The following is a 17791-nucleotide window of genomic DNA, read 5'->3' on the forward strand; positions in this document are numbered from 1 at the left end:
GAGAAAACACTAGCTCTAGTTGAAGCTAGGCAAATGGTCCTTTGCCCCAGGACCATCATGTTGTTTAAGGAGCATAACGTTCTTTGGAGGATATGCCAGGAGAGGCTGTCCCAAAGATATGTTGGTCCCAGACCTTGAAGGGCTTTACAGGTTAAAACCAACACCTTGAACTTGATCTGGAATTCAATCCAGCTGCAGCTGCAGGAGCACCTGGATATGTGCTCTGATACGTAGCCCTATGTAGAGTGAATTACAGTAATCCAGTCTGGAGGTGACCATTTTGTGGACCACAGTGGCTAGATCTGGGCAAGATAGGAAAGGGGCCAGCTGCTGAACCTGGCATAAATAGAAAAACACCAACCTGGCCACTTTTGTGATCTGAGCCTCCACGGATAAGGAGGTATTTAGGATCATGCCCAGTCTCTTCACCATTGGTGCTGGTGTCGGGGGGAGGGGGGCATTGTTCACAGCTGGATGCTGAATCCCGTGTCTCCCTTTCTCAGCCAGACGACTTCCATCTTTGAGGGTGTGATCTCAAAACTGCCCCAAAAGCAAAAAAATCATGCCCAGAATTTATTTCCTTCAGTTCTCTCCCCCAGTGGGCTTATAACATTCTCACCTTCTCAGTTTTAACCCTCACAACAACCCTGAAAGGTAAGCTGTGCTGAATAGCCCAAGGTCACCCAGCAAGCTTCCACAGCAGAGTCAGGATTTGAATCTGGGTCTCCTAGCCCAAGATTTCTAACCACAGCACCAGGCTGGCATTCTTTCTCTTTATGGCTTTGGAACTGCATCCTGTGATCCCATTGCAGGAGGGAGGGCCTCTGAATCAGAGTTTTGTGTTTGGCAATGAGGTGTGTGTGTGGGGGGGGAATGTAGCAGCCATAAAAGTAGATATAAGGCAATGAGGTGCTCAGGACTCTAGCAGTGCAATCTCTGTTTTTCAGGAATCGCTCCCAGAATGACGCTCTTTGACGGCATCTATCCCTTTTACTCCCAGCAGAAGAAACCCTTTGTGTTTGATGTTGATATTATCATTGTGATTATTGTCTTCTTGGTCATCGCCTTCAGCTTTCTGCTTATTCTGCCAGGAATTCGTGGCAGAGCGGTAAGTGTGGCTGCCCTCTTCATGCTCAGAGGGGTGTACTATGCACTTCTGTGCACTAATGCTCACACCACTGCACTCCTGTTACATGCTGATGTCTGTAACAAAACTTACAGCATTATATGAAATGAGAAGTATTTTTAGGAGGCTGTGATTGTGGGTTAAAGGCTCAGGGTGGGAGAAGGGAGTGCATAATCCACTCACCTTCAGGGTTTTCTCTTTCTACTAAAAACTCAATGTTTTCTCTTTTTCTTTCAGAAAAAGATGCTGGTTAACTGTATTTATATGTGAAACTCTATTGTTGGGAGGGAAGAGCTTGTGAGTGATGTTAAGCAGAAAAAGTACTTGTAGAGAAAGGATAAGCTTCAAGATTGTGTGTGTGTAAAGTTCCGTTAAGGTGCAGATGATTTCTGGCGATTCCAGCAAGGGACTTTCAAGGCAAGGGAGAAGCAGAGGTGGTCTGCTGCTGCCTTCCTCTGCAGGGTTTTCCTTGGTGGTCACTTTTCCAAGTACCAGCCCTGCTTAGCTTCTGAGATCTGTTGAAATTGGGCGGTACTGTTACTGTCTTCCCTCCCACTTGCTCAAAATTGTAGTCTTCCAAATCTGTTTTTATTTTTTTTCATTTCGGAAAAAAAAAACAGTTTTGTTGCAGCCTTGTTTGGAGGAAGCAGTTTACGTGTTATGCTGCACACCAAGTTATTAGCCGTTAAGGAATGTTGGTGCATGTTTGAATCAGCCGATTGGTATTGTCCCATAAGTCCCTTGTGTTTGCAATGCTGGAGGAATGCCCTGAACTCATATAGATGACTATAATAATATATTTTTCTGAAATGGGCGAGGCATAGTTGTTATAGTGTGCAAATGCCAAGCACAAAAATTTATGTTGCCACATTATGCACTGTTTCACAAACTTAAGACATGTAAAAGTATTGTGGGGCTCTTCTTTTCATATGGGCACCTCTGGGAACCTTCTTTTGTTCTTCTTTCACTACCCATAATCATGCGCCAATGGAGAGAGCCATGACGTATGATAATTTCTTTTCTCTGACCGTTGGCTTCACTTTCACCGATTGCTTTTATTCACTGGTTAATTGGATGCAATTTCTTTAAATGGTGGGTGTTATCAACATGTGTACGCAAATGGCAGTGTGCGGCACCGCCCCATGCAATCCCACAAAACCTTCTGGTAAATAAAGATTCATTTGCACATATGCACTATCATCAAAATCAACCACAGAAAAACATATGCTTTTAGCACTGAGGTAGGAATAGGAGTTGGGGCAGTTGCTACTTAAACCAAATGTACACAATGCTGCCTTATATGATCCAGATAATTCATTACTATCTACTTAAAACTGTTTTCCAATCAGGGAATGGCCTTTCCCAACTTCTGAGATCCTTTAAAATAGAGATAGCAAAAAAAAAAAAAACCTTTAATGGGGAGCTTTTAAATGCAAAGTAGATGTTCAAAGGCTGATTCTCAGTTCCTCCTTTACTGGAACAATCCCCCAAGCAGGAGGGAAAAGCCTTTTGACTTTATAATAATAGTAATGGCAGCTTCCTTTATTCCCCCCACTCACCCTTAAAACCTCTTTTTTTAATGGCTCCTAATATTCTCTTTGCTGTTTGGATGGGGAGAAGACACTCAGACTTTCAAGATAATCTTCATAATCACAAATGTTGCTTGACTGGTGTTCTTCCCCACTTAATGGTATCAGCAAGAGTAAACAGACAGTAACTAATTGGCAGGATTTCATATCCTGGTTTGTTTGCCTAGAAAGGAAATATCTGAGTGTAGGAAAACAGTGTAATGGGGCATGCAATTGTGATTGAAACAGATCTTGCCTTGTAGTAGCCTGACAGGTTCTTTTTATTTGAACTGGACTTGGATTCTGAGATTTTTTTTTCTTCCATGAGTGTAGGCACATTAATCCTTGTGTGAGTGGCAGTTAATTTTAGTTAATCCATGCCAATTTACTGAAGTGCAACCTTGGATTCATGGGTTCATATGCAGCGTGGCTGACCAGAGCCATACCACTGGAAAGCTTTAGATTTTCTTATGATCCAAGTGAACTTCAGTGCACATCAGGGAAAGTAATTAGAGAGCCAGTTTGGTGTGGTGGCTAAGAGAGCAGACTCTAATCTGGGAGAATTAGGTTTGATTCCCCACTCTTTCACATCCAGCTGCTGGTGTCACCTTGGTCAAGCAACAGTTCTCTCAGAGCTGTTCTCTCAAGAGAATTCTCTCAGAGCTGTCTCAGCCCCAGAATTAAACTTTGTCGTTCTTAAAGGTGCCACTGGACTCAAACTGTTTTCTTGCTTCAGACCAACATGATTACCTACCTGAATCTATTAAGAATTATGTATAACCACACTCCCTCATGTTTTGTGATTGGCTTCTGCCTCCTGTGGCAGTCATTTTGTGGTTATGCCCAATATCCTGCTTTGTCAGAATTTCAAGGATGCCAACAGGCTCAAAAACGTTGGGGACCCCTAGCCCAGAGAAATGCCACTCAGTATCTAAAGAGAACTGAAGCCCACAGTAAATTTCAGTTTATAATTGAATGGGAAAGGGGGTTAAGAGAAGAACCGCAAGTTATTTATTAATCTTTGGTCATTTTTCCTGCTGAATGGGCTTTAACTTAAACACATAACAGGGAAGAAGTGATATTTTACTCCTCTGTTGCCATTATCCAGTCAAAAATTGTTACTGCTACCCCAACTGCTTTTACCTGCACTGGGGGGGAAATCCACCTATTGTTTCCCCTCAGTGTGGACAAAAGTAGTGTAGGCCCCAGGGGACTGTGATTTTTGGTGGGAAAAAGCCTGAGGGAAAGGAAGTAGTGTCTCTTTCTTTGCCTGTCTTCCCTTTTCAAAAATCTGAGCACTGGCAGCTTCATTCTGTTAGAAAATAAATTCTTTGGGGAAATAATTATGAAAACATGTTGTGTGTTTGTTCTGTCCCTGTAGGAAGTAGTTTCTTCTTTGTAGTGAGAATCCTCTCAGGAGGCAAAAAGGCAAGCCTGCTGAGGTAACTTTCATAGTCTCCTTGAGGACTTGAGTAAAAATATTGTGCAGTTCAGAAATGAGAACTGTTTTTTATACAGAAGCCTGGCACCTCTCCTTTGTCCATTCTCTAGGCAGCTACCCACAAAGAATCATGGCTTGGCAGCTGCTTAGAACGGCTGCCTTTTCCAGGTAGGAAGGCATTTGTATGGTGCCACCCATCCCACTAACGAACATGCTAAATTGCCTCTATATAACATTATTTGAACAGGCAGTGGATGTGTGAGAAGACAGCAGGAATTGGTGTCAAGGGCTTGTACGCTAACAGAAGCCGAAGACGTTGTCCTTGTAAACATGGCATCAGTTGTGCCAAGTGTCACATCTGAGAGAAATACCAGTCCCTTCTCCAGCACTGACTTTTGGTTCTCCTTTGTTGACAGAGACTTTTCTGGCTTCTCCGGGTCATCGCAAGCCTTTTCATCGGAGGGGTGATTGTCGGTAAGCGCTTGATTTTTGTTTCCAGATAAAGAGTGACATAATCCTTCCTCCTCAATGCAAGCTGAGTTGCTCATCTGCTCAGAGCCCACATGTGGCTTCTCCCAGCCTGACACCAATTTGTGAGAAGGTTTGCCTTCACTGATCCTATCCTATTAACACAGTCGCCTAAGTTGTGGGGCGGGGGGGGGGGGCGGAATACTTTTTACATGTGAAATGTTGGGATGCCAGCTCCAGGTGGGAATTACAGCTCATCTCCAAACTTTGGAGATTGGTTCCCCTGGAGACAAATTGATGTTTAGGAGGATGGATTCTATGGTATTGCACCCCACTGAGGTCTCTGTTCTCCCCAGGCTCCATCCTCAAATCTCCAGAAGTTTTTCAACCTGGATCTGGCAATCCTACCTCTCCATCTCCTGCTGGTGGATTGGGGAGACCTGGCAACCCCAATATCAGATGTGTTTTTGGGTGGGACTGTCATATGTAGGACTGCAACAGCCTCAATAAGCAATGCTGGTCACTAGTGCTCTTGTGAGCTGGCCTACTGCATTCTTCCATTATTCCCCAAGAAGTCTAAAGTGAACACACTACTGTTCAGGTACCTGTTCCTCACTGCTCAGGACAAGAAGCCTTGCAGGGTCCACATTCTTCTGTAGGTGGCTGTGTCAGTGTGGTGCATTGGATGGAGTGTCCAGCGAGGAGGCTTGGGTTCAGATCCTCTCTCAGCCACAAAACCTACCAGATGATCTTGGGCCAGTTGCTCTTTCTCCAGCTAACCTACCTCATGATTGCTGTGAGAGAAGGGAGACCCATGTATAGTTTCCTGTGCTCCTTGGAGTAAAGGCAGGATAAAAATGTCCTAGATCCATAGCTCCAGACAGTTTGCCTTTGAACCGGCCTGAATTTGAACTCCATGCCCATTATCAGAGGGTTTTTTTGCTGGAAAAATGGTTCTGGATTTCTCAAGAGGGAAACAAAGGAGAAACACACAGGTGCTCCTCTTGAACTTTTAAACTTTTTTTTTTTTTGAGAATTTTGTTTTCCTGAAGAGGTACTGGAACTCCATTCCACTGTGTTCCCTCAGGGAAAAAAAGCCCTGCTTTATCTTCCAATGGTCTAGGTCAGGGGTCCTCAAACTTTTTAAATAGGGGGCCAGTTCACTGTCCCTCAGACTGTTGGAGGGCCGAACTGCCGTTACTGTACAAGGCCGCGGGCCGTCAGTTCTCCGTCTTCTGCATCTCTCTCCCTTCCCCACACCACACACCCCGGCCTGGGAACTCACCTCACTTCGGTATCACCTCACACTCTGTCTCCGCCGCCTCAGCCCAGTGCCGGAAGTGTGCGTTGCTAACGAGAGTTTAGGTCGAACGTCACTTCCGGTCTGATTTTGCCATAATCCGGCGGGCCGCATAAATGTCCTCAGCGGGCCGCATCTGGCCCGCGGGCCATAGTTTGAGGACCCCTGGTCTAGATATTTATACCTTATGGAAATATGAGCAGTTTCTAAATCTTGTAAATTGTAGATTGTCCAGGTCCAGAACCTTCAACTATACCCATTTAATAAGTACAAATCTTATTCTCTTTCTGTCTGTTACAGTTAGTGATGTGAAGCTTATGTCTGGAGGAACATGTTCTTTCGCTGGTCCATTTGGCTTGGGCAATATATGCCATGCTCCTTGCTTTGGCACTGGCTCTAAAATAACCCAGCTTTTAAAAAAAAGTTTGTGTCCAGCGTCACCTTTAAGCCCAACAAAGTTTTATTCTGGGCATAACCTTTGTGTGCATGTGCATTTGTTCAAGGGAAGTGAAAGAATTGAATAATGGGAGACAGGAATTAAAAATGGCAGATATGTTGAGTGTAGACAACAGGATCTGGGAATGTGATTAGGGTTGGGACCAGGGGCTATGAGCCCCAAAATAAGGTGCCCATAACCTTCATTATTTCCCTTTTAAATGTGATGGCCAGAACTCCTTTTGGAGTTCAGTTATGCTTGTCACAACCTTGCTTCTGGCTCCACCCCTAATGTCTCCTGGCTCCACCCCCAAGTCCCCAGATATTTATTGAATTGGACTTAGCAAACCTAAATATGATCTTTGTCCAAATGACCCAGCCTGTTAAAGATTCCAGATGCTGTCTGTAGGAGAGGGGTTACTGTAATTGGTTAAAATACTTTGTTGTAGTAGGTGGGGGATTGAGTACCCCTGTGATTCTGTGAAATCAAGTCTGTGCCTTTGGAAAGCTCTTAGATTAACCCAATTTTTCATAGAACAATGCCATTGAGAAACAAATTATGAAGCTATGTGATGCTCACTGAGTTTTCCCACTTCCTGCAGCTGTTAACTTCACCTCTGACTGGGAGAGTGGGCGGGTGACCGCCACCACCACCTACAAGTCTTTCAGTCCAGATGTGGTGCATGCAGATATTGGTGTGCACATTGGATTGGCGGGAGTCAACATCACACTGGTCGGTGAGTCGATAGTGCTTAAGCGGGAATGGGGATTAAACAGAGAGACGTGCTTGGTGATGCAACATATTTCTGAGCAGTACCAATTTTAGTCCCTGAAAGCATAAGCTAGAATAATAATTTATTAGACTTTGAAGGGACACAAGATTCCCATACAGTATAATGGAGAATTGATCTGTGGGTATCTGGGGGACTGTTTTTTGAGGTAGATGCACCAAATTTTTTGCTGCATTAGCGGAGCAGAAAAGGTTTGTGTAAGGAAGGTGTTGGACCCTTTCCTGGTTTCTCTGTCACAACCCACCCCCTCCAGGAGAGCTATTTTGGTGAGAGACAATTTGGTGTAGTGGTCAAGTGCATAGACTCTTCTCTGGGAGAACCGGGTTTGATTCCCCATTCCTTCACTTACAGCTGCTGGAATGGCCTTAGGTCAGCCATAGCTCTCGCAGAGCTGTCCTTAGAAGGGCAGCTTCTGTGGGAGCTCTCTCAGTCCCACCTACCTCACAGGGTGTTGTGGAGGAGGAAGTTAAAGGAGATTGTAGGCCACTCTGAGATTCAGAGAGAAGGGTGGGATATAAATCCAATATCATCATCAATCATATTCATCTTATTATTATATAATGTTTGCTAGAATAATATGAATCTCCACCCTTGGGGTGTATTGTCACCAGTATCGCTGAACATATATAGCTCAATATCTAGACCATGAATCCCCAACCTTTTTGAGCTACGAGCACCTTTAGAATTCTGACATGGTGTGGTGAGCACAGTCACAAAATGGCTGCTGCAGGAGGCAAAACCAGCCACAAAATGATTGCCACAGATGAACTTCAGTCACACAATGAAGGTGCTTGTGCTGTGGTGGCAGCTGCTGCCAAAGCAACATTAAAAAAAAAATTGAACAGCCAATCAAATCTGCGTATGGTTGTCAAGTCCCCTTGTCCATCCAACAAGGAAATTTGGGGGGGCAGTCTGCGGATGGGTAGGGATGTCATTGTATCAAAGTGACGTCATCATCACAGGGATATCACGTGGGGACACTCAAAACCATAAGTTTGCTCAAATACTAGAGCATCCCCACATGACATCCCTGTTTAGGGGAGGGAATGTCACTATATCAAAGTGACGTCATCATCTCAGGGATATCACGTGGGGACACTCTTTTATCCTCAAAACCATAGAGTTTGCTCAAACGCTAGAGCATCCCCACACGACATCCCTGTTTAGGGGAGGGGATTCCCCCACAAGCCAGCTGGTTCATGGCAGATTGGAGCCCCTGAAACCAGGGGATTCCCCAATGGGACCAGGAGACTGGCAATCCTAAATCTGCAATAGCCAGTCAGAAACCTTGCTGGGCAAAAGCCCTTCCTGGTCCTTTCCACTTCCTAAAAACATTTGGTGGGTGCCAGCAGGCGCAATGGTGCCCATAGGCACTATGTTGGAGACCCTGATCTAGGGTCCTGGGTAAAGATAGTCTTTAACTGGAGATTCTGGGTATTGAGCCAGGGGCCTTGTGCATGCAAAGCATCCATCACTTCCCATTCCTCTGTAACAATTTTCCATGAATCTCTTATGTACTGGGGAAATGTCATTCTGTTTGGTGTACTTTCCTGGGTCTCATTAAACCTTGCCTATGTCAAAGCAAGAGTCAAGTTGCGCCTTTAAGACCGACGAAGTTTTGCTCAGAATGTCAGCTTTCGTGTGCTAGAAGCACACTTCATCAGACAATTCCATACTATTGTCTGGTAAAGTGTCCTTCTAGCACACGACAGCTGACATTCTGAATAAAACTTCGTTGGTCTTAAAGGTGCAACTTGACTCTTGCTTTGTTCTACTGCTTCAAATTAACACGGCTGCCCATCTGGATCTATCTTGCCTATGTCAGTGTGCACAAGTGCAATTTCTCATCCCATAACAATGAAGCTGGGGGGTTTTTTTGCAGCTTATAATTGGGTTTATGGCTTTTGTTAAAACTGTGCAAGATTTGTACACGATCGTGCATGTTGAAGGGGTAACAAAGACTACAAGGGGGAAAAGTCCAAAATTGTCTCGCCCAGTGCTAACTCCTACGTCTTTCTCTCCCTCTCAGCCTTGCTTGGCTTTTCTCCGCCCCTCCAATCTCTGCTCTGCCTTCTGTGCTAATGAGGTGTTTTTCTCTCTGCAGGGAAACCAGCGGCACAGCTCAATGAAACCATCAACTACAATGAGCATTTTTCTTGGTTGTTTGGGACAGACTACAACCATGAGTTCAAGGAAGGCTTGGAGAGAGGGCTGCCGAACCCTATCCTCTATGCTGCGGAGAAGTTCAGCATGCTCAGCCCCTGTGGCATGCACGGCCAATACAGGATCGCGGGACACTATGCATCAGCTACTCTGTGGTTAGTAAGCCTCATTAGTCTAAACACAAAGCCCAATGGATGCTGGCTAGCTCTGCCACGGGGCAAATGAGGTGATTGCCTAGGGCGTCAGCCTTCTGAGGGTGCCAGATTGACCCCCATGTGACTCAGTGACATTATCAGTGCAGGGAAGGGGATGCCAGAAGTTAGCCTTGCCTAGGGTGCCAGACAATCTAGGGCCAGCCCTAACTGGTGGCACACAGTTGGCACAAATAGGAGCAGAGTGGTGCCCTTAGTCAGCCCTGTTTTTGAGTATGTATACCAAGACCAGCCACTGTGGTTCTAAAGCTCTGATGATTTTAGATTAACCTTTGCCTCTGATGCACTTTGAGCAGTTTGCTTGGCACCCGGAGCCACCCTGAGGTGCAGCTGCTGGAAGTGCATGGTGAAACTGTCATAACCAGTGGCATTGCCTTTCTCCTGCAGGGTTGCTTTCTGTGCGTGGCTCGTCTCCAACATGTTGTTCTCTATGCCGGTCCCCGCGTATGGCGGCTACATGATGCTGGTGACAGGGGCCTTTCTGATCTTTGCACTCCTTTCCTTCTCCACCGTGAGGAGCTCTTCGCCGTGTGTGATCCACTTTGGCTCCGTCTCCTTGCAGCCTGACTACGGGTTATCTTTTTGGCTAACACTTGCCACAGGTTAGGATATAAAACAGTTTTCTTTTTTGGACAGGGGTGTGGAGGTGTGGAGAGAAAGTTTTTTCCCCAAACTTTGTGATTCCTAGAAATGGTCTTATGGGTGTTATGAATGATCTCAGGTGTGATGCTGTATGGGTGTTTTCCTATGTTTGTATTCACTGTAATAGCTGCCAAAATGGGTAGGTATATTTTAATGTTCTTCAACTACTATGGGATATGTTTACATATTTAGTACATTTTTATCCCACCCTTCATGCAAGGAGTTCAGGTGGTCATCTCCCCCACCCCTCCATTTCATCCTCACGACCTCCACACTGTGAAGTAGGCTAAGACAGAATTTCTAGCCCAAGGTTACCCAGAAAGCTTCAAGGTCAAGTGGAGATTTGAACCAGAGTCTACTGCATTTACTCCAGACTTCTGAAAGCAGATGGTTCTGAGCTTAGATCACTTTAAAAAGCAATGAAACAAATTAATATAGATCAAAATGGGTAGCTGCGTTAGTCCAGGAGCATCTTAAAGACTAACAAAATTTGTGGCAGCGTAGACACTTTCGTGAGTCACTGCTCACTTCTTCAGATACAGCTAGAATGTGGATCCATCTGTCCTATAAATTGGAAAGTGGAGTGATTTCAGATGCTGAATGACATTAGCAGGCAAATGACAATGGCAGGTGAATGACAATAGCAGGCATGATTGGATTAGGTGTGATATGCAGAGGGATAATAGGCATGGAGAAATTAACATTTGTAATGAGGAAACCTAGATCTTAATTTAGTCCAGGGATGCATCGCGTTAGGCTTCATTATAAATTGCAATTCAGCAGTTTCTTTTTAAAATCTCACTTCTAATCCCTCACAAAGGTAAGTGGTGGTAGAAAAATGCTGTCAAGTTACAGCTAACTCATGGCAACCCCATAAGGTTTGCAAAGCATGAGATGTTCTTGGGTGGTTTGCTATTGCCTGCCTCTGTATTACAGTGCTGGTATTCCTTGGAGGTCTCCCATCCAAATACTGGCCAGAGCTTCTGAGATCTGATGAGATCAGACTAGCCTGGGCTATCCAGGTGAAGGTTGCTCTGGATATTTGCACCCCGTCCAGCAGTGGTGATTGTTTCTTGCTGCACTGGGGAAAAATGCAGAGAATGTTACTATGCATATGTGTTTTTGGCACCATGTGCCTAAAATTGGCACATGTATAGTACCAAACCGAAAGTTGTGGCTGTGTTCAATTGGATGATGTGTTGCATGACTAATCAGTGTGCAGATATGTGGATGGGTACACATTCATTTTTCTGGCGTGAGTCACTGCAAAAAAAAAATTAATGACAGGTCTTTGGAACGCACAGCCAAAGTTTAGTTTTTGTATGCATTTTGGCTAAAGACTGCCACCTTCTGCTATGGCTAACAAATTTTCACAACACACAGTGAATTCTTCGTAGGATATCAGCTATTTCAAATACTGGCTCCTGTAGTAAGCAGTGTTGGCTGGCAAATACCAAATACTCACTCTTGTGCTGAACACTGAAATTCAGCCTCAAGATTTGTATGGGCTTCTGCATTTTCATTTCCTCTCTGGTTGCCCTTTGGTTACTTCTAAAAGCCCTCCTGAAGGCAGCATTGCTTGCCTTGCTCCTGACATGTCCCAGGAGTTACCACAATTTCCTATGGAACTGTTTGTTCCTGCGCAAACCAGTTCACACAGAAATAATTTCTGTTGACATCATATCTCTGTTATTTTTTTACTTAATGTGATGGTGACGGCTACTTTGCTTCTTGCAAGAAAAAAAATGCACCAAAATGAACATACTAAGATGCACTCTTGCTCCAAAATAAATCCCTTCGATTGCCATGGAGAGTTCCCGCTGAATGGATCTTCTGCTTTTTTCAAATTACCCACATTATTTGTGGAAAATACCTTTAGCAGCACTTCTTGTGTTCCATTGTTTCAGATGGTCAAAATGAGACACATTTTTATTATAAGATGATATTGGATTTATATCCTGCCCTATACTCGGAATCTCAAAGTCTCAGAGCAGTCACAATCTCCTTTACCTCCCCCCTCCAACAGACACCCTGTGAGGTGGGTGGGGCTGAGAGGGCTCTCACAGCAGCTGCCCTTTCAAGGACAACCTCTGCCAGGGCTATGACTGACCAAAGGCCATGCTAGCAGGTGTTAGTGGAGGAGTGGGGAATCAAACCTGGTTCTCCCAGATGAGAGTCTGCACACTTAACCACTACACCAAGCTGGCCCTCACACACAATGTTGTTATAAATGTAGGTGGGCGGCCATGTTGGTCTAAAGCAGCAAAACAAAGTTTGAATCCAGTGGCACCTGGAAGACCAACAAGAGCCAGCATGGTATAATGCTTAAGAGCATTATTGGGAGAACCATGTTTGATTCTCCGCTCTTCCACATGAAGCCTGCTGGGTGATCTTGGGCCAGTCACGGTTCTCTCAGAACTCTGTCAGCCTTAGCTACCTCACAAGGTGCCTGTTGTGGGGAGAAGAAAGGAAGGCGATTGTAAGCTGCTTTGAGACTCTTTAGGATAAGGCAGGGGTGGCCAACAGTAGCTCTCCAGATTTTTTTTTGCCTACAATTCCCATCAGCCTCAGTCATTGACCATGCTGGCTGGGGCTGATGGGAGTTGTAGGCAAAAAACATCGGGAGAGCTACCATTGGCCACCCCTGGGATAGGGGAAAGTAGTGTATAAAAAACAACTCTTCTTCTTCTTCTGGGTGCATGCACACTTCTTTAGAGTTATAAATATCATTATATGTTATTGTAATAGTATGTTAATCCCTGCTGTGGAATTGTTGAAAATATATTTTAAAAAGTAAAGATGGCCCTGTTGCGCTGTGCCATGTGCATTTCTCCACTGCCTTTTCCTGTGCGCCTTTAGCTTGGTGGTGGTTTTCTGGCCTTGGAATCACGGTGCATTGAAGAGCTGGACAGAACCCCCTCTTCTCTCCTGAAAGACTATAGAAAGAAGCTTCTTGAGGGGTTCTGCTTTGAGAATACTGAGGGAGGCCCCTGTACCATGTGATCTGAGATGTGTGTGTGCTCCAGAACCCTATTTGACACCACAGAGACTGTGGATGCATCTCTTGGAATGTGTGCAGCAGCAGCCAATAACAGAAGCCCTCCTACATCCTGGTATCACTAAGGGGCCTTAAGAGCAATACTCCCTCTAAGCTGTGGACCTTGTGAGCAAAAATACTACTTTGTGAGCTACTGGCATTAAAGTTGTGAGCTCCTGCATAAATTAGTTTGCTCTGGGGGCTGTTTTTCCTGAGCTAAGACAAAAATGTGTGAGCCAGAGGCTACAAAACCATGACCTGGCTCGCACCAACTCATCGGCACACTGCTTGAGAGCGGAGCCATTTTTAAAAAGTCAGTTGTGGATTTCCTGCAAAATTTGTTTCACCTGCCTACTGAGGTTATTACTTCACAAGAGTATTGCTAAGCGAGAATCCGTCCCCTCTTTAAAAAAAAAAAAAAAGCAAACACCCCAAAATCTTTCAATTCTGGTATCTGGAATTCAGTGGCACTTATCCAGAAATTTATAGATCAAGACTGGAAAACGCTCTTGACTGATACTAAGCGGACATGCTCACCAATTCATCTAAGGATCCAATTTTCAGCAAAATTTGAACAACCATTCTATCTATATATGTTGACTATCTCCAAATTAAAAAGAGCATATATGATGGCCCGTAATGCACTTTCAATTGCGCAGATGAAGGGCCGTATCCTGAGTATCCCTGCAACCCAGCGTTTCTGTAATTGCCCACTAGACTGTAGATTCTCTTGCACGTATCTTTTTTCATTGTCCTAAATTTAAAACAGGAAGAGAAAAATTTCTGACAAAATGGTTATCAAAATTTTCACCCTTTTTTAAACCTGCGAGACTCTTTATTTTATATTTTTAATCAAATCTATATCCCACCCTCCCCTGGCGGGCTCAACAAAATTCTTATTAAATAGCCTCCATCTTAACAGTATAATAAATGTGGCAAATTTCTGTTTTACTGTAATTTTAAACTCATAAATTTTATGGGTGTATAGCTTATGAGCTTTTAAACCTAATCAATGACTGAAGAAGAAAACACCCCCAAACCTTTCAGTTCAGTGGTTATGTAAGGGTTTTTGTTCCCTAGGCGTGAAAATTAATCATGAATGTTTCTGGATAGCAAAATAGATGGATCAGTCATGTGTGAGCATGGCCTTCCAGACCCTAAATGTATGAAAGTGAGCACTGTTTATGAACACACCTTTGAAACTTTACCCCAGCCTACAATGAAGCTGATTCCTCTTTCCAAGAGTCAAACATCTGGCTTGTATGTGTCTTTCAGGACTTCTCTGCTTCCTGATTGGAGCAGTCGTCATATTGCTGCACTATGTCCGCCCTGACGCCTTGAAAGCCTTCTTCGACCTGTGTGAGGATGAAGAAGAGGAGGAAGGGGGGCTGGGGGAAGTCTACATCAACCCCCACTTGGCGGAAATCAAGACGCTTTCTTCCCAACTCGATTTCAAACTGACCATCAAGAACAGCTAAAAACAGAAGACTTTGCACTGGACTCCTGTCTTTTTTGGGATATTGACTGCAATGTAGTCTGTGGAAGCCATTGGATGGGCCCGATGGGGTCCTGTATGGTAACCTTGACGATGAGGCCTGGCTTCCTTTTAGTCTGGACAATAGCAGGAATGCATTTCCTCCTGAGTAGAGCCAGGCTATCAGAAGGGGGAAGGGAATTTTATAGACCAGGCAGGAGGAAAGCTGGATCCAGTTGAAAGATCAAGGGCAAGCCTTCCTGAGACTGGCACGAGCAGGAGGAGGCGTAGAGAGACCGAATCAGCCAAGGCAGCCAACTGGACAGGTCTACCCTGACTGCAAGCTCGAGTTAAGCAAGAACCGCCTTTCCATGCCACTGGGTGACGGTCTCTCCCAGAAGACCCTGCACATTCAGCTTCGGTTCTCATCCAGTTGCTTCTTAAAGAAAGCATTTTTAAAATCTTAAAGTTATAGCACTTTGCCTGCCTCCTGTGCGCACTCCGAACTGCACAGAAGGGATAAGTAGGAGAAGCATTGATGGGAAACCGATTGGTTTGCTCCCACGAGGCCTCTCTTGGCCCTAGAGCCAGTTTGGTTTGAGAGCCAGTTTGGTGCAGTGGTTAAGTGCGCGACTTTTATCTGGGAGAACCAGGTTTGATTCCCCACTCCCCCACTTGCACCTGCTGGAATGGTCTTGGGTCAGCCATAACTCTTGCAGAGCTGTCCTTAAAAGGGCAGCTGCTGTGAGAGCCCTCAGCCCCACCCACCTCACAGGGTCTCTGTTGTCGGGGAAGAAGATAAAGGACATTGTGAGCCGCTGTGAGACTCTGAAATTCAGAGTGGAGGGCGGGATATAAATCCAATATCATCTTCTTCTTCTACTCAGCGGGCCAACAAAATATGCAAAGTAAACCAATGCATGCAAATATGAAGGTATGAGGTTACTTTAGTCAACAATTTGCTCCCCCTCCTCCTATAAAGTGTATGCCTAGCTTTCATTCTAGCCTTGAGCATGGACAGAAGCCAGTTAGCTAAAAACACATCAGCGGGGAGAAATTTTTTAGCAACAAACTAGAAATCGGAAAGGGGGGATCTTCATAACCACATGCTTGAAAAGCTCTAGCAAAGTATGCCTGAAATTGCACACACAAAGCAAGCTTTGCTGTTGCTTTCTGCTTGCCTACAACGTAATCAAAGCTCCAAAAGAGGACTAAGTTATGTCTGGGATATCTTGGAACATTTCAGTGCTGGACACAGTTCTCCCGGTTAGTAGAATTTCTTCATGGCATTTCAGAACCAGAAATCATGACCTAGAAAATGGCATAAGCTATAGAGATCTGACTTTGTTAATAAAATTCTAAACTCAAGTTTGGTGGCTGTTGATTAGGGTTGCCGAATCTGGCTTGGGAAATTCCTGGAGGGTTTTTTTTTTTTTTTTGAGAGGGGGAGCCTGGAAAAGGTGGGGTTTGAAGAGAACAGAGACCCTAACAGGGTATATTGTCATACAGTCCACCCTTCAATGCAGTCATTTTCTCCAGGAGAATTAATCTCTGTAGCCTGCAGATCAATTGTAACTCCAGGAAGTGTCTGGGTTCCACCTGGAGATTGACAACCCTACTGTTGATGGATTCTTAGTTCACCCAGTAGTCTCTGGATGGGTCAAAATCACATGGCTGGGTTTTTTTTCATTTTGAGCATCAGTTTCACTCTTCTCAGACCTGCAACTCTCCTTTACTTCACCTCTCCTTGCAGCAAGCGTGTGACATCAGAGGCATAAGGACAAGTGGAAGCCAGAATGATGCCTTCCTGGGCTTTTTTGGTAGCAGGAACTCCTTTGCATATTAGGCCACACCCCCTGATGTGGCCAATCCTCCTGGAGCTTACAGTAGCCCCTGCACTAAGAGCCTTGTAAGCTCTTGGCAGATTGGCTACATCAGAGGGGTGTGGCCTAATATGCAAAGAAGTTCCTGCTCCAAAAATAGCCCTGGTGCACCGGGATCAAGGCGAGAATTGTGGGCAGCAAACCAAGAGGGGGGGTCATGCCCAAGTAGGGTTGCCAGGTCCCCCAAGCCACTGGCAGGGGGTAGGGTTGCCAGATCCAGGTTGGGAAATTCCTGGAGATTTAAGGATAGAGCCTGGGGAGGACTGGAACGTCACTGGGGTACAGTGTCACAGAGCTCGCCCTCCGAAGCATCCATTTTCTCCAGGGGAAATGATCTCTATAGTTTGGAGATGAGCTGTAATTCTGGGGATCCCCAGGCCCCACCTGCAGGCTGCCATCCCTAGGAGATGTCTCATAGCAAAGAAGAATTCATGGGTCAGAGCCTCGGATAAATCCTGCCGTGCTGTGTGACGTCACCTGCCTGTCCTGCTGCTCTTCTCTGTGTGCATGTCGAGAGCCGAGGGGGTGGAGCTGTTTAAGAGTGGACAAGTCCTTCCAAAAAAATAAACGGGACCAAAAAGAGGGAAGGCACACAACTTACCTGAGGACCCTGACCTAGAGACCGAAGCCCATTTTGCTTTTGCTCCGTATAATAAACGAAAGGCTTCGTCCTTATCTGACTCACTGGAGGATCTTGGTTTATCCTGGGCCACTCCCGCCTGAAGCACGTGAGGCTGCAAGTGGAGCCAGCTGAAGGCGGAATTACTTTAATACAGTGTGATTCTGTGTCTTTTGCTGAAGGTAGTTGTGGTTGGAGTCTACAGGGCGCGAAAGCTACACGAGCATGCTTCAGGGTGGCTCCACGGCAGTGCTGTCTGGTTCTTCCTTCTGTGGATTCAATCTAGATGAAACTCTGAAAGATCCATCCGTGGATCTCCCAACAGTTTTAAAAATATCAATTGCACAGCTCTGGGTGTGCGTGTATGCATGTGCTTCCTCTCCATTTGCTGGATTTCCAATGGCTGTTTGCTTTTAGTGGCTGTGAAGCTGGTAATTCCTTCTGTGGATTCTACCTAGATAAAACTCTGAAAGATCCATCAGTGGATCTCCCAACAGTTTTAAAAAAGAGCAATTACACAGCTCTGGGTGTACGTGCGCTTCCTTTCCATTTGCTGGATTTCCAATGGCTCCCCAGAGTTGCTGTGAAGCTGGTAAATAATTATTGCGTGGCAGTGTATGTAGTATATCCAA

The 17791-nt window shown here is 45.1% G+C and overlaps 1 protein-coding gene across 1 annotated transcript; it reads left to right on the forward strand.

Moving 5' to 3' along the window:
- The first annotated feature begins 951 nt into the window (after positions 1 to 951).
- DUOXA2 (dual oxidase maturation factor 2) lies at positions 952 to 14856 on the forward strand. Its single transcript, XM_060260080.1, has 6 exons — positions 952 to 1108; positions 4552 to 4609; positions 6941 to 7075; positions 9234 to 9447; positions 9892 to 10106; positions 14459 to 14856. Exons 1-6 carry the CDS (start codon positions 962 to 964, stop codon positions 14659 to 14661), a joined length of 972 nt encoding a protein of 323 aa, XP_060116063.1. The 5' UTR covers positions 952 to 961; the 3' UTR covers positions 14662 to 14856.
- Positions 14857 to 17791: the final 2935 nt, after the last annotated feature.

Source organism: Heteronotia binoei, chromosome 19, assembly GCF_032191835.1.
Source record: "Heteronotia binoei isolate CCM8104 ecotype False Entrance Well chromosome 19, APGP_CSIRO_Hbin_v1, whole genome shotgun sequence".
Classification (NCBI taxonomy): Eukaryota; Metazoa; Chordata; class Lepidosauria; order Squamata; family Gekkonidae; genus Heteronotia; species Heteronotia binoei.